Raw genomic sequence first — 17,363 nt, 5'->3', positions numbered from 1 at the left:
ACTATGCGTTGTAATGGATTGCGATGTAAAAACCGCGTTGTAAAGGCAGGCGTTGTAATAGCCTGCGTTGTAACGTCATACATCCATGGAGAGAGTATCCGCGGGTGCCTTGGGGCTGTTTTTAAATGGTTCCAGCTTAACAGCCTCAAGTGCAACTCAGATAAATCTGAGGTACTCTTCTTCGGCTGCCGATCTGATCCAGACTGGCAGGAATGGTGGCCTGTCAGTATGTTTCCTCCAGTGGGCTCTTCCCAGCTAGCAAAGAATCTGGGGATTAAGATCGATAATGGCCTGACGTTGAGATCACAGATCCTGGGTCTAAGGGGAACATGCTTTGGCCTCCTCAGGATGCTCCGGAAGTTTCTCCCCTTGCTCTCAGAAGATCATAGGAAGACTACGGTGCAGGCCTTAATCGGTTCAAGACTGGACTACTCCAATGTCCTGTATCTCGGCCTGCCGGAGTACCTCCTGCAACGGCTGCAGGTGGTCCAGAACTCGGCTGCGTGGGCCATTTTTGGCCTCCACAGGCGAGTTAGAACCTCTGGCCTTCTGCAGTTGCTTCACTGGCTGTCTATAGGGAAGCGGATAGTTTTTAAGACCTTGACCTTGGCCCATACGGCTCTCCACGCTTCTGGAGCAAAATATCTTTAAAGGCGGCTAGCCTTTTACCATCCGCCACGATCTCTGAGATCTGAGTCACTGTTTCTTGCCGTGGTCCCTCGAGTAAAAAGGGCCCGCATTGGAGGCCGTTCTTTTAGGCTGTTGGCACCACAGCTTTGGAACACCTTGCCCATGGCGCTACGTGGCTCTTCTAATCTGTTGACTTTTAGTTAGGGCCTTAAAACCTGGCTTTTTGCTCTTTAGTGCGCTCTTCTTTTCTGTTGTTGGGGCCTCTTATTTTTTGTGTTGTGTTATTTGTTACAGGTTTACAATAAAAGAGCTGGGACACTCCATGGAGTAGCCGTGCGCTATAAAAGGTTTACTTAACATAACATAAAACTCCATCGCCAACACCCCCCACCACCCACCCTTAACCCAAACACCCCTCCCTTGCCATGTCTGGTCTACTCCCTGTTCAATGTGACTACCCATCCCGTTACCGTTCAGTCCTCATCCATACATTGTCTGGTAAATCCTACGGGGCGGGTTCCCCTAACTCCTATGTATCCCTTGTTCTGTGCAGTGCCTGTGCAATCCCGCCATCTTCCTCATTCAGTTCACTAGCTGCAGTGTCTTTGGACAATTCCCCTAGCATTGCCCTCTATGCCCGCACATTGTCCTCTACCTTTTCATCCCGCCTAGTCTGCTGCATTCTGATCAACTCGGCTGTCGCCCATTCCGACATATCTCGTTTCCATTGCAGCACTTTGTCCGGTTGATGGCTCAGCCACGATATAATATCTTCCTCTTTGCCAACACCAGTCCCAGGGTGATACATCTCCAACTCAGGCCTTTCACCTTAGGTCTGGGCAGCAAGCCCAACAACACCACCTGAATCTCTCTTGTTATCTCCCAACCTGTCACCTAACGCAGCGTGTACAGGACCTCTGCCCAAAAGCCTTGCAATTCCATGGTAGGACCAAACCATATGGATGAATTCCGCCTCCGCTTCCTCGCATCTAGGGCACATCCCGGAACGCTCCGGATATATCTTATGTAGCATCTTGGGTGTTAAATAAACCTGGTGTATGTAATTATATTGGATGAGTTTAAACATCACATTTGCGCTCACCTTCTACACCCCTTCATGTATTTTGACCCAGTCATTCTTCGCGATGGGGGTTCCCGCCAGGGCTACCCCCCTTGCCTGTACTGGCAGTGCCCTGACCGCCTCAGCTTCTCGAATCGCCCGATAGAGATGCGATATCAATCTGCGCCCCATGGCCATCCCTAGTAGGGTCTGTAACACCTTAGAAACAGAAGGCTCATCCCGAAACATTGGCCACAGCTCTCTTGCCACCTGTGCTATTTTCCCATATTGTAGAAATTGACCCTGGCCTAATTTAAACATTTCCATTGCCTGCTCCTGTGTCACAAACTGGCTATTGTCATAAAGGTCCCCCATGGTCAGGCAGCCCCCTTCCCGCTTTCTCTGCACCAACATGGTCTCAGATCTCTGCTGGAAGGGCCGAATAACCCATAATGGCATGTCGTGGGGTGTACGGGGCTCTTTTCATCACCCTCCGGACTATCGATTCCCATATTCCCGACACGTGACGAACAATGTAAGGGCTAGTCTCAGGCACCCGTGCCCGCAACATTAACAACTCTGGTCGATCTTTACCACCGAGCGTCCCTTCCGGCAGCGACTTTTCCCAATTATCATTACTATCAAGCCAATGTACCGAATGTTGTAGTTGTGCGGCTGCATAATAGTTCTCCAACATGGAACTTCCAGGCCTCTCTTCTGCCACGTTCTCTGCAGTGTGTTTAGACTGACCCTTTTACGCTTGGGTCCCCACAATAAGTCCACCAATAACTTGTCAAGTGATAAAAAAGTGGCGCGGGTTCTGATAAAAAGAATGCTGCATCGTATATAAACACATGATGTGGTTTGTTACTTGATTTCTTCCCAATGTGATCTTTGTTTTCCCTTCTTTCCTGTCAAGCACTCCTCCTTGCTAGCTCCTTGTCTCACTTGGCTGTGTATTTAGTTCTACACCCTGCATCTGCCTTGTGAGTTCCTGTTTGATTGCCAGGATCCGTGGGCACAGCTGACAACCTATGTGGTGTTTCTTGTTCAATGTGAGGATTGTCTTTGAGCTACTTTTATAACATTGACAAAGGTGTCATCTCTACAGACCCTACCTGTGCATGGATTTTCGATATATGGGTATTTTTAGAAAGTATCTGTTACTTCAGTATTACTGTATGGAGCTCAACAGTTTTAGTGGTAATGATATTGGTATCTGGGGTGGCAAAGAGAAATATAGCTAGGGTTTGGGGTTCAGTCGAATCCCCCAGAGTGGTGTATTTGGAAAGCGATCTGTATTGGTGCCAGCAAGTGGAAAAAAATGATTTTTAGAGCCGGGTAGGCCCCAGAAAATGGGATAACGTGGGGGAACCCTGGGAGGTGTACAGGAACAAATAATTCCACACCCTGATGACAACTGGAATGGGCCGAGCAGAATGATTAAGGCAGTAATTTGGAAAGGAACTGAAATGTGCCTCGGCTGTGGAACTGTGACTTGTCTGTATGATCAACCCACCTGGTTATGGTTAAAGTACTGTGCTTCTGTCCTGACTTTATCATCATGTTTTTTGAGTGTCCATTGGTGATGCTATGCAGAGTAACGTCTAATAAAACGATGTTTATAAAAAAAAACAATAAAAATGGACATGGAGGGAGCTGAAACTCTGTTGACTGATGTAACTAGTGCTTGGTAACCCTAGTAAACCGAACTTGTTGTGCACATTACTACGTTGGCTAGTCTATTCATTTTCTAATTTGTAATAATTGCCTGCTCTAATGATTTAGTGATTATTGTCATAATTATTGTTCGTTGTTTATGCTGTAGGATAGCATATAATTAATACTTACCTACAATATCACTACAGAGGAATGGTATTTATATATTACCTTTTTACTGCCCAATTGCAGTAATGCTGTGCTTCTCAATATCTAAGTAGCAAAACCTATGAATATCAATACCCCTTCAAGAGTCCTGGCAGGTTTGGCAGCAATCTGTATTCAAAGCCATATAGTTTAGTATAGTTGTTGAGATCCTAGTCCAAGTGTATGAGAAATGTGGCCGTGGGGTGGCCAAGGAAATAATCCTCAGCATGCAACACTACCACATATTTGCAAAGGTTGCTTGCAACACATTACACGAGGCATTTATCATCTAAAGTGACATTGACCCTGTGCAACTATAGTAGAGCTAAAGACTCATGATAACAACATTTAGGATACATTAGTGTAAATCTCTACATGAAACTGATTTTCAGGATCCTACAAGCCCTCAATCAAGACTAATCCACAAAGTGTGATCCCTTGCCCAACTCACATTCGATCCTGCTTTAGGTAACTGCTTTGATGTTCACTGGCACACATGCTTTAACATTTTGTAATGTACTTGCCCCAGTTCTAAAAACTTTGTTCACCACTTGTGTGTCTGTTCCTCTCTGGAACTCCCAGTCAGTTCTTTCTAACCTATGCTAAATTTCCAGCATAAACACAAAATATCAATTTCTATTCACTGAATATCACAGAACCTCTCAAAATTCTTCCAATCTACAATGTTTATTTAAATGAACTGGTTTCACTGTTGTTTCCTGTTAACCCAGCTGTACAATAAAACTAAAAGTAGAAGCAAATACATGATAACATTGAGCCAGAAGCCCAGGACTGTACTCAGACTCATGATTCGCTAATTTCACTGATTCATTCCATGTTCTGGCAAGAACTTGAGTAAATACAAAGAGAGATTCATGCATTGACCCTGAAATAAGTGATGGACATTCCACAGAAGAGTTGGAGAAATGAGGGCTTTACAGATCAGACCTATGGCCTCACGAAGTCACATATTGACCTTCATAACATTGAAACGTGCATTAAGGTGCTGCTTTGGAATCCAAAAGTCCTTATATGGCAGCTTCATAGTGGCCCGTCTTATTCTAGACCATCCCGCTTCCACCTAAAAGGATTGATAAGAAGAAAGTATAGCCAATGCGAAACTGCTCTACGTTACACCACTAACATGCTATGGTGTTGGTGACATATAACAATCTGGACAACCGTGCCTTCTTATCAAGGCAACATATCCATCAACAATATGGAAATCACACTTCATTAACGTTTCCTTTGCTGGTATCATTCTGATGATATAATGGTCTTACAGTTCCAAATTACAGATACAGACCAGGGCAATGTCAATGGTGCAGAGCAACTCTTAATGGAATGTCCACCACTGTCGTTCATCTATCACCAGACAGGAATGTAGGGCTGACTTGCTATGGTTGATGTGGATACCTAAAATGAGACAAAATCCTACCCCTGCTGTACATCTCAGGGCACACTACTGCCGATGGAGAAACATATAAGAAGGTATTGACATCAATGAGATAAATGTGGCTGATCAGGAAACTGTATCTCTAGTCCAAAAGCAATTTTGCAACCAAGCAAGAGGTTTTACGGTCACGACAAATACAGGAGGAGGCAGAAGCAATCCTGTCTGGTTGCTCTGTTGATTGACCATATCTGGGAAACAAAAGGATTTGTCTAAATTCTTAGGAGATAATTCCTGTATGGCAGTGGTGTCCACCACAGGAACACATACTTCAGCTCACATTTCTTAAAAGTTTCAAACATAATAAACCAGGCCAAACTGTTAAAGGCTCTTTGGGCATCTAAACCTGCTAATGCATTGGGCCAGGTGTTACTTCGAGTAACATGAGTATTTTGCATAGATTAGTGGTAGTATTTCTATGGGGAATGAAATGATCTTGGTGTTCATGTATAATCTTCCAATCATACCACGATCTTCACAAGGACTTTATTTTTTTACATTGGGTTTGGAAAAAAGGTTTCTAAGGCCCAGAATTCAACCTAACCTTGCCTAGCCTGACTAGCAATACAATAGTTGCCTCTTATAAGAAAGGTGGGAACATCCTTTATGTTGTAGACACACCAAATCCGCCCAAATATGTTTCCCATAAATCTTTGTATAATAAGCCTCATATGTCCAAGAAATTCCCAGTCATCAGTGTGTACTACTCTTCAATAGCCATAACTGTACTGAACCCTTTATGTCTGTTTACAAACTAACCCAGATTGTAACAGTCTCTATCACCTTTATCATACTGCTTTAAACTTTACCAGTGACATTGTCCTGTGGCGTAACATTAGCCCCCGCAGCCCGCCACCACCCTCCAGCATTGTACACGGGTGCAGAGTAAATAGATAAACTTCTTATGAAACGTTATGTCAGATTCAAACAGCTACTAAATCAAATAATCACACTGAAGTCTGTACTAGCCTAGGGCAACTTCCTAGTGGTTCATGACTCATTGGTTACTTATTTAAAGTTTCATCAGATATACAGTTAAAGCCCTAAGCATGTACCGAGGAATAACCTGGATTAATATTAGAGGCCTAAACTAAGGAAGAAGAATTGATATGCCGTACAGTATTTCTAACAAACCAAGCCAGACTGCTAACATCCAACAGTATTTTACTCTGTGTAATGGAAAACAAGCTTCTACTATATTACACCTCCACTGGCAAAAGATGAAAAAGACGACAAAAAACTGGCCACAATTCTTTTCCCTAGTTTCACATTCCTCCATTGTCAAGTGAGTTTCTAGCAATGCAGCCAAATGCACTATCCTGAGTCAAAGGTGGGACCAATTCCTGCGCCTCCTGACGACCCCATTGATAGTCTCCACATTCCATGTAAGTAGTTTAATTCAGCCATATCCAAGAACTATTAAATAGATATGTGTTACAGTAACTAGACCAGCCATTGCCTGTTCCTCGCACATTTTAGCAGAACACTCATCATGCACACAAATCAAATAAATAATAATTAAACTCAAATCCCCCTTCCACTGGTCTGGTCCCATGAGGCCAAATGTGTCACAGCAAGGAAGGGCTAGCCACAGACACTAAGTAAGCCACATGTCACTTGAGTGAAAGCTCCTCTACAAGCAGACCAGAAGGTCAGAAATCCACAGATAAGCTGGAACCCCTATATCACTGTGTCTGCTGTACTGCATAGTAAATGTAAATGTAAATGTAAATGTGCTGGACTTGTAAAGCGCACAGCTGCCCGTGAGCGTCCTGGCGCTTGCTTAGGGAACCCGTCCTGGTATTCCCCTGTGAGAAACCCCGGCAGGGTGTCCACAAGGTGAAAGCCAGGCATCCCGCCGCGAGGGGCCGTAGTGGAGATTAAGCAAGCTATTGCCCAGAGTCGCAGAGTGTGACCCCGTGAGTTGAGTAGGCACCAGAGCGAGAATTGTCGAGTCCGTGGGATTTTTGAGCCGAGACCTGCCGAGGCGGGGAATCGAACCCTGGTCCACGGTCGATCTCAGCTTCCGGGTCTGCCGCCTCTAACCACTGAGCCACGCTTCTCCACTCCACTTCTCCATAGTCATAAGTGTGAGTAGGAATATACAGATAAACAAATGAATCAGTATTATCCACTCAGTTTCCTTAATGCACGCCTAAAATCTCTTTAAAACATAGATTTCTCAAAGTGTACAGCACATTCTGCTGTATCAAATGAACGGGTTGAGCCACAGACATCGATCGAGAGCCTAACTGGAGGGAACAAAGTGTATGGTACATTTCTACCTCTGAATTTTCCTTATACTTCATTGAATGTATTCGGTGTTGAGTGTCCACCCACATTTCAATTAAGAGATCTTGTTGTAATTAACAGAAATGTGACTTTCTTTCCTAGCTTCTGTCTAAACTCACTACTATCACAGAGCTCTTTGAGTTGGCTAGGAACAAAAAACATAAATAAATTCAGCACAGGGGCTGTATTCTCTAAGGTAGGAAATTATCCAGAATTCTAGGAGTACTGTAGTCAATCTCAGTCAGTCTTAGATGTCTTGGTGTACCCAAGTGTGCATATTTTATACACCTAAAGGAAAATTCCATGTGAGCAAAGGAAGAGAAAATGTACATTAGTGCTTGCAATTTTCCTTTTTCCACAGAGATCTCGCCAACAAATTATTTCAGACTTACATTGTCATGGGCATCAAGGGCTTTTATGAGAAGCATTTGAAAACTGTGTCAGAATGGCTTAAACTAGGCTAAGTGTATTGAGCTAATTCCTTATAAACGTGCATGTCTGTGAATTGCTTCATATCTGAAAGATTTCAATGTGATTTAGGTACAAAGCAAGTGTAGTTCTAATCAATATTTGCTTGTGCCTGGTTTTATTTAGACTCACTGCCATAACCCTTTGCATCTTTAGAATACCACCCCTTATAACTTCTTGTTTGCCATTTTTAAAGTTTTCTTGTATGCTTACTTTACTGCCTTGAAATTATCTATGATTATTTTTGTTTAGGTTGTCAATGGAGTACAGCGTACATCCTTCTGGTCCTTTTTGGTGCCGGCGAATAGAAATGAAAAAAGTATTTGAGAAGTAAAAACGCAAGAGAATAACAAGACAAAAGATGCAAAGCTGCGTTTTCAGCTCTTTTCAGATAATCAAATAGTCTAGGAAAAGTACGAGGCAAGGTTAATAAATATATGCTATCAATCCCTTGGTTCTGTATCAGGATACATACTTAGCTTGTGTTGGAGACCCACTACCGTCTGATGATCGCCTTGCGCTGCATGTGGTCGGCATCATTGGTTGGATTGGCTGACTCAGCAACATCCTTTGAGGGACAAAGCAGACCAATAATGATTTGGAATGTAAATAGATTGGAATGTGACGATATAGGGTTGGCATGTTTACACGAAAGTGACATAGTTCATGATATTTAAATTTACAGTCTGCCCACAACATTTCCATAACTTTATACAACTAGTCGAACCTGGTTCTGTCCAGTAACATTGTAAGTGAAATGAAGGAGAACATTCAAATGATCAAGTATGAAGTAGTTTAATACTTATATTTTACTTACTCAATTTACTTTGGAAAAGGAAGAGATGATGAGAATGAACTGATTCAGAAATTACATGTTGTACAGACAATCAATCACTTTCTCCTTTTTTACTTTTAAGAGGTTTGCACAGTTTGTTATATTCAAGATGGAGTTGGATCTCTAAAAAAGAGTCCTATATCTATTTAGGGTATGGAGCACATCCACAAAAATACTCTAAAATGATCATCTCAGTTTTATGGCATAGTTTGGCTGCCTAGCTACCAATTTATGCCAATTAGGAATTTACTATTATCCAAATGGGAGTTACAACAAGCGTACAACATAAATGCAGCATTGCTAAGAAAATACATATTTATGGCAATTCAAACTGCATGCCAACATTGTGATGTTGAGCTGTTCATCCATGGGTACATTCCAGGGGCCAGATTTACTAAGGGCTTGCATTGCCCTTGCTTCACACAAGACGAAGCAAGGCAACGCAAGCCCCTAAGTGAGATTCGCAAATCCACCTTGCTTGGCTCTGCATGGTTTAGTAAAATCTAAAGTAACTCAAGGCAGTGCATTTCGCTGCTTTGCGTTTCCTTGCAGCAGGGAGGCATGTCATGGGAGCATTCCCAGATATACAAGGAGTTGTAAACCTGGGAATGCCTTGAAATGGTATGCTTCCGAGACCCAGGCGTAATGAGGAGCATCTTTATTTCTCCTTGTTACTTCCTTTTTCTATGTGTGATGCATCCAGCCTCACACATAGAAAAAGGAAAATGCTTTTAAAGATTGTTTTTGTGCTGGAAGGTGTCCCTTCCTGCACAAAAACTATGCTGCCTGTCAAGCAGGCACTCCTGCAGTATGGCGAAAGGCTGCCAGCATTGACACTAGAAAGCACCACATCTTAGTAAATATGGCACATTTCTGATGTCTCTCTTTCTCGCAACGCAGCACAGAACAGCAAGTTGCCTTGCTGTGCTGCTCGAAATGTTAGTAAATCTACCCAGGTTTATTTAGTGAAAGTGATCCTTAGAGTCTGGGGGGCAGATTTACTAACACTTCACGCAAAATAGCGCAGAAAGGGAACCTGCTGTGCTAAGTGAAAGGGGAATATCAGAAATGCGCCATATTTACAAACTACCTAAGAAATCCACCAGTTTATCAGCATATTATGATTCTACAGTACTAGATTGGTTGCAGAAGTAAGTAAGAACATCTATCGTTATTGAATGGATGTAAGGGATACAGATCTAAGGATTTAACTTGGTTTTATTTCTAAAAAAGAAGTTGTGAAAAGAGGATCACGTTAAAGACCAAGATTAGCTTGTGGGAGTACTCTAAGCTCAAGAACAAAATAAGTCAAGGTAAGCCTTCTTCTTATTTAAGCATCTCACCTCGTATATCACGTTTGATGCCGCCTCATTTTTTATTGAGAATTAATGATTGGTTGCTGTGAACTACAAGTCTATAATACTATCGAGGGTTTCTGATTGTTTACGGCGTTCAGTCTGTGGAGTTATTACTGTTAGCTTTGGTGTGCTTTTCTTTTTAGGGTGCTGTTTTGCTCGCTGCAGAGCAGGTTTGAAAGCTGCTATTTGGAATGCCGATAAAATGAAGTTCAATAGTGTGTTTTTTATTACAAAGTAATGCTTGCAGATATTACTGTTTAGTGGTCAGTCATTTTAAAATGTCAACAACTACTTCTCAAGTATTAGAAAAAAACAAGCATTTTTTTAAACAAATCATCATCAAAAGATAACAAGTAAATTGCTCTATATACAAACACTTATTATAAAATACAATAACAATACAAGGAAGTGTGTGGCATCAACTATATGAATGGAAAATAATTCAGTGCTAAATGGTATGTAAATAAACCAAAAAATACTTACACAGTGCAATGCTAGGACAGTTCTTGTCTAAAATAATGATCAATTAGTAATATTCAAATAATATGCTTCATAAAAAAGTTAAGAAATTACCGGAGTTGTCTGTCTTGTCGGAAATCAGGACTCAGCAGTCCTCGGCTGGTTTCTTCTGCTGGGGCACAGTGTGGGGTTAGAGCTAAAGACTTGGAAAGCATAGCAGTATTGACGATTTGAGAAGGCAGGCTGCTGACTATCTGCTGGTCACTACTTTGCATTTGTTGTGTTTCCTGACCCTGCAACAGAGTTTATTAAGTAGCAGGTTAGTAGGTATCACTTATCCTAGGTGACTTTTCCGGTGAACTGATGTCAATATTGCTCTTCTGTAAATCATCATATAGTAATGTTAGGTGGTAAACTAAAATGCTTTTTAGAGTGCTGGACATAATGAACGGATGATGCTTTAACAGTAATGCTGTTTCCATTCTGTGATTCAAAAAATCACTTTGTTGTAAATAATATTTTCATTAAAAGCATATATTAACAATACCAGGCAGTTTAATAAACAGTTGATTTAATATCCACTAATATGTCAAAAAATAAAGAAAGAGGAAATGATTTACACTAATTCAGATACATTTTCTTTAATTCCATTTAATTATCTGTGACTTAAATTCATTCAATTTCTAGCACTAGCATTGTTGTATTTTAGTGCCCTTTTAGTGGATATGATTAACAATGGCTTTATAAATATTGTCCCACATGATCTGGTTATATACTTTTAAATGATTAGACCAAATTTGATCTAATTCACCAATTAGATTCGAGTTTTTGAAGAAGCTCGCTCATGTTCTGCTAAGATGGAAGTCTACGGGTAACAATATACTTTCCAGCTCACACGTATCAATTATTTCGCTTCTAACACAGATTTTCTTAATATCAAATTCCCTCTTAAATTAATTTCTTGAGCACTCAATTTGACATCTATTGATTAGACAAGTTTACCTGGCTTGATATAACTTTAGTCTCACTTAGTGTAAGCTGAGAGGATGGTAGATGCAGGGGTGGTTCAAGACCAGCGAGAAGTTGCTGCTGAGAGACCACTCTGGATCTAAGTTGGAGTTGTTCCCGCTGTTTTGCTTCTTCTTGTGAGATATTTCCGAAACCCGTACACATTGTTTGTGGCTGCAAAAACATCTGTTGAAATTATGTTAAGATATACAGTTTAGCTGGCTCTCTGTGACATTTTTGCATTTCAAATGTGAAACTGAATCACAATGGGCCCAAATCATGATATTTGGTCTGTGAGGCGGCGTGGCTTACTTTTGTAGTACTCCTGACTTACTGGTGATTTTCAGAGGGCTTACTCTTGGAATTAAGGAGTACTACATGAGTGACAGCAAGTACTTTTTGAATTGATGACTTAAGGTAATAGACATACAAGTCCAAACATTTTTAAGAACAAGGTAACATTCGTTCATACGCTTTAAAGCAGGACATTGAATAGGTTTTCCCAGAAAGAGAACAATGGCCCTTGTCATGACGGTAAAATTACAGAGAGGTTTTCTGTGGACAATCTAAGAGCATGGTATATGTTCATCTCCATCAGGTGCAAATACTCTATGAATATACATATCTAAATTACCAGGTATATTTAATTACCTATGCTAAATTTCAACAACCCATCAAACCATGCTACCTCATTTTCCCCAGTATAATATTGTATCAAATGTGTGTCATACATGAACGCACTTCCCAACAACCAAAAAACAAAGACTACCTCATTTGCTTGTACATTGTTTCATAACATTGTGTAAACTATGTATAAAACTGACTGAATTTGGGCATTAGATCAGGCAAAGGAAAGGAGAAGATGTGCTTGAAGAAAGCTCGGGCCCAAGAGCATTATATCATAGCACTCTAGCACTACAACATCAAGAAAAAGGCTTACCTGCTTTTCCTGATCAATAAGCGTTTGGAAAACTGGTTTTATCTGGATGTTTGAACCTCTTGCACAAGTTTAGCTGTCGTTTGCTAGCTGGAGGCACATGAGTTGTTCATGGGAGCATCAGATGACATAAATAATATGAGAACAGACTTTGGGGCATTGATTATAAGTGCACCGGAGGCTGGTGTGCTAGTTGTCGCACCCGTTAATAACCGATACCCGTAGGTTTGGTATTTTAGCGGTGCAATAAATGGAATCCACCAGGTGCATGCCAGATGAGGAGGTTAACCATACCTGATACAAACTAACAAGGAGTGGAACCGTCAATATATGATAATGGAAGTATGACTATCAACAACATACCATAAATCAGTGTAATACAGAGGAAACACAACCGACCAACTGGATAAAGGAGTGGGTGAGCCTCTTATAACATCCCTTTATATAGTGACTTGTGGCCTTGAGGACACGACATTAAATGTCACAAAAACCGTTGGCAAGAATCTGTGAAATAAAGAAATAAACAGGCGGAGTGATTTCAAGTGATCAGATGGACTTTTGTTTTCATTACATTTACATATATCAAAATTAGTAAATTTTCTAAGTGCCCGTCAGATCTAGTATCGTATTAATAAAGCAGGTACATGACCTGGACAAGACTATACAAACCCGAGGGCTGTCATGCTATTGCCTGAAGTGTTGTGTTTAATTTGAAGAACGTATTACACGTTGAAAACTAAAAAATTGAGCTTGACATGCAGATTATGGTGTTTTGCTGGTAATTTCCAAGAGCTAAATGTGATCTCTGTGCAAACAGGTGCTTGCGCAGGGGTCATTAATAAGCAAGGCATTCATAATTAAGGCGTTGTTGTCCGTAATAATCCAATGACTTTCTCCTTTATTTTGAGTTTTTGTGGGGAAAAACTTACTTTGTTGGTTTTGTTTTTTCTTTCTTTCTTTTAACAAAGGCTGATTATTTTCTTTGTTTAATATGTATTTGCATCTGTTTATTTTCTCTATATGTGTGGATGTTTATTTCATCGTTTTTAGTTGGAGGATTGAGTTATGTGAAATAAAGCAATAGAAGGTGGGTCATGAACATGGATAATATTATGATAATCTCCAGTGAATACCAGACCTTGATGTCAGTGTGCTTGATGATGAGATGGTGAGATACCGTCTAGCCTCCTTGAATCAGTAGAGTGGGCTAGATTCATGAGTTTGTTAAAAAATACTGTTCATTTTCCAGAAAAGGGGACTCAGGATTGAGCTTGTGATGGTAGCAGTGGGTATGGTAATGAAGGAGGCGAGCATGAGAGGCTGGAGGCTGAAAAATAATCTCAGCCACGAGGTGGGCATGCCACACTGAGCATACAGAACAGAAGAGGAGTCATAAAAGCCCATTAAGAAGCATAAAGAGGGCAAAAGGGTGCCTGTCCCAATCTATTATGCTCAAGGGTATGCATCTTTTACGAGTTACTTTAGTGGCTTTCAGTTCCTTAGATTGGAATGGTGAAATAAATGAGTGGAATTTCAGTGGGGAACACAATTTCTTCCACTCATTTTTCATAGGACTACTCTGAACCGCTTTTGGCACTAAGCAGTGTATGACGCTTTTATACATCTTTGACCCTCAAACATGTATGTTGAAGCAGAGCAGTGAGGAGGTGAGATTTGATTATACATGCTGGCATAAGGGTTGTAGGCAATACTGCTTTGTATTCGCTTTCCCTTTTCTTTGTTTTTCAAAATATCAATAAAGAAAATTGGTCAATAAAGTCTAAGGCCCTGACACTTTTTTTTCTTCTTTACTTTGATTCTTATTTATTGTTGAGCTATCATAATGTAAACATTCAATCAAAAGATTACAAGTAATGTTTGATAATTTAATGTGAATGAGAATCTAAGTAGCTCCTTATGAAAAGAATTGTTTATTTTGAAACTATCGACCAGGTTAAGCACCGGTAAAGTAGGTGGCAGCTAGCGCAGGGCCATCAGCATCTTTGCCCAAATATACAAATTTTAAGGACCAGCCAGATTCATGAGCCTCGATTTGGTGAACTAGTCCTAAAGGGAGAATGTCTTCCACAGATGGTACCTGGTATCCATCTAAACCCGATTCAGTTACATTTGAGAAGAAGAAACCACCAGGTGGCAGACTTCAAAGGCAATAGATAACCGCAAAAGAAATGTAGTATTTGTCTCATCAGCTGCAGAATGTTTGGCTCCTCGGGGCCCTCACGTTCTGCTTGTATTTATATCCAGTGGGTATATCAATGGCAGTCCCTCTAAATGGGCCTCATTTCGAGTTGAGTCAAATGATTAGTAATGACTACACCTGGTAAATAAATATAGATATCCCGGGGTGAGGTTCCGACCAGGTACAGTAATGACCTGGCACCTAACAGATGCCGAGCATGGCAGGGCTCAATTTGTAAAAAAACATAAGTGCTACTCCAGCCTGCACCCCTTATTGTCCCTGTTACCTCTGCCAATGGCAGTGCCAATACAATTACTAACAATTGCATTCTTACAATTGTGACAATTTCGACTATTCCAAGCCACCCAAAGTTATAAGAATCGTGTGAGCGGCAGCTATTGTTCCTTTTCAATGTATCTTGACTTTTGAAACACGATTGTTGTGCTCATCTCAAAATTAGAAAGACAGCACCACCAGGTGGGAGATTGTCACTAGAGCCGGTGCTGACAATTAAGTGTTGGTGCCGAGCACCGGACACTAGCGACTCAAATTAACCCCTTCGCCGCGGGGCTAATTCCCCCGCGGTGCGGGGGGGGGGGGGGGGGGATGGGGACCGCGCACGGCGCTGCGGTGCTCGTGATGAGCTCGGCTCGTCAGGCTGCACGGTGACGCTGTGCTCATGACGAGCTGAGCTCTAGTGACAATCTCCCACCTGGTGGTGCTGTCTTTCTAATTTTGAGATGAGCACAACAATCGTGTTTCAAAAGTCAAGATACATTGAAAAGGAACAATAGCTGCCGCTCACACGATTCTTATAACTTTGGGTGGCTTGGAATAGTCGAAATTGTCACAATTGTAAGAATGCAATTGTTAGTAATTGTATTGGCACTGCCATTGGCAGAGGTAACAGGGACAATAAGGGGTGCAGGCTGGAGTAGCACTTATGTTTTTTTACAAATTGAGCCCTGCCATGCTCGGCATCTGTTAGGTGCCAGGTCATTACTGTACCTGGTCGGAACCTCACCCCGGGATATCTATATTTATTTACCAGGTGTAGTCATTACTAATCATTTGACTCAACTCGAAATGAGGCCCATTTAGAGGGACTGCCATTGATATACCCACTGGATATAAATACAAGCAGAACGTGAGGGCCCCGAGGAGCCAAACATTCTGCAGCTGATGAGACAAATACTACATTTCTTTTGCGGTTATCTATTGCCTTTGAAGTCTGCCACCTGGTGGTTTCTTCTTCTCAAATGTAACTGAATCGGGTTTAGATGGATACGAGCTGAGCTCGTCATGACCACGCCTGTTTCCATGGAACGCTCAGCACAGCAGGGGAATTATCCCCGCGTGGGCGTTCCACGGACTTCATGACGAGCTCAGCTCATCATGAGCACAGTGCCACTGTGCCTCATGACGAGCTGAGCTCGTCATGAGCACCCAAGGTGTTAAGCACTGGATGGGTTACCACTCCGGTGTATAGAAGCCTCCTCTAATGCTCATCTGTAACTATTGCTGAAGTCACTTACAGCATCGCTATGCTTATAGACTAACTATTAACTTTAATCTATGATATCTGACGTAGCCTGAAAAACACTTGTACACAGACATACAGGAAGTGGCGGCTCCTCGAGGAAGTGCTGCGGGGCGGTGGGCCGGGGCGGGTCGGGGAAGAGGCAGGGTGGAGGGTAGTATACTCTGACATATAGCCAAATGGAGTTAAGTAAATAAATACATAAATAAAACCATTTACATTGCGCTCGCTGCATTGTCAACTCGGCGATGCAGCGCGCAATGCAAATGGTTTTATGTATTTAATACTTAACTCCGTTTGGCCGTATGCCGGAGTTTACTACCCCCGGCTCCATCCCACCACCCCGCAGCACTCCCTCGAGGAGTCGCCACTGCCTACAGGGCAGATTCTCATGTGTGTATCCACCAATGCATTATGAGTCAGTAGTAATAGTTACCGAAGAGCAGTCAGCCTTATCTCAGAGGCAGTGTGTAAAGCATTTGCACATAAGCAGCAGTACTACAGTGAAAACACTACAAAAGAACACCACACCAGTTTAGAAAAATATCCAATACTTTATATATTTTACAACAAGACCAAAACGATAAAAATCCAACATAGAGTACTTAAAAATATGCACTTTGCAAGAATACTTCAAAAATGTAGTTCCTTGAAGTCGGTAGCTCCTTTCGGTGCTACCGCGGTACTGAAAACAACAGAATCTGACAGTGCCGTCTGACCGCGTCAGTGTGGTGTGCGGGCCCTCAAGTCGCGGTGCAGGCAGCGGCTCGGTGACGGTTGACCAGCGGTGTCGGTGAGACCAGAGCTGCGGTGCGGAGTGAAGGTGGTGCTTGATGCGGTGCTGACAGATCATGGTGCAGGCGACAGAGCTGGTTGTGTGAAGCTTGCGTCGGTTGGTCTGGACTGCGGTGTGGGATGGGGCGGTGTGCCGTAAGACTTACGGGCGGTGCCTCCAAATCACAATGCGGTCATGGTAGTTGCGTACAGCGACCGCATCAGTGAGACCAGGGTGGAGAAGTGAAGCGAGGCAGTGCAGTGCGTTGCCTAAAGGTCACGGTGCAAGCAGCGGCTAGGTGGCGGCGCTGTCAGTCATCGTCGCCAGTGAGACCAGTGTTGCGGTGCGAGATGTGGACGGTGCCCTCTGCGGTGCCTTCAGGACACGGAGCCAGCGACAGACTCAGTGATGGTTTCGGCGGCTTTCCGCCCTCTGTGGAAACTGAAAACACGGTTCCAGAGGCGGTACCCAGAGGACGGTGA

The 17,363-nt window shown here is 42.3% G+C and overlaps 1 protein-coding gene across 1 annotated transcript in view; it reads right to left on the bottom strand.

Moving 5' to 3' along the window:
- Window positions 1-17,363, bottom strand: part of NPAS2 (neuronal PAS domain protein 2) — a 420,609-nt gene that overhangs the window by 40,960 nt on the left and 362,286 nt on the right. Inside the window, exons 16-18 of the mRNA XM_078658025.1 lie at window positions 11,424-11,615; window positions 10,536-10,714; window positions 8,245-8,337 (exon numbers count right to left, since the gene is read on the bottom strand). Of these exons, the coding sequence (XP_078514151.1) occupies window positions 8,245-8,337; window positions 10,536-10,714; window positions 11,424-11,615 (464 nt within the window). The remainder of the gene's footprint in view (window positions 1-8,244; window positions 8,338-10,535; window positions 10,715-11,423; window positions 11,616-17,363) is intronic.

This window comes from Lissotriton helveticus, chromosome 8 (assembly GCF_964261635.1).
Source record: "Lissotriton helveticus chromosome 8, aLisHel1.1, whole genome shotgun sequence".
In the NCBI taxonomy this organism is placed as follows: domain Eukaryota; kingdom Metazoa; phylum Chordata; class Amphibia; order Caudata; family Salamandridae; genus Lissotriton; species Lissotriton helveticus.
This window is presented reverse-complemented; position numbering and strand designations above follow the sequence as displayed.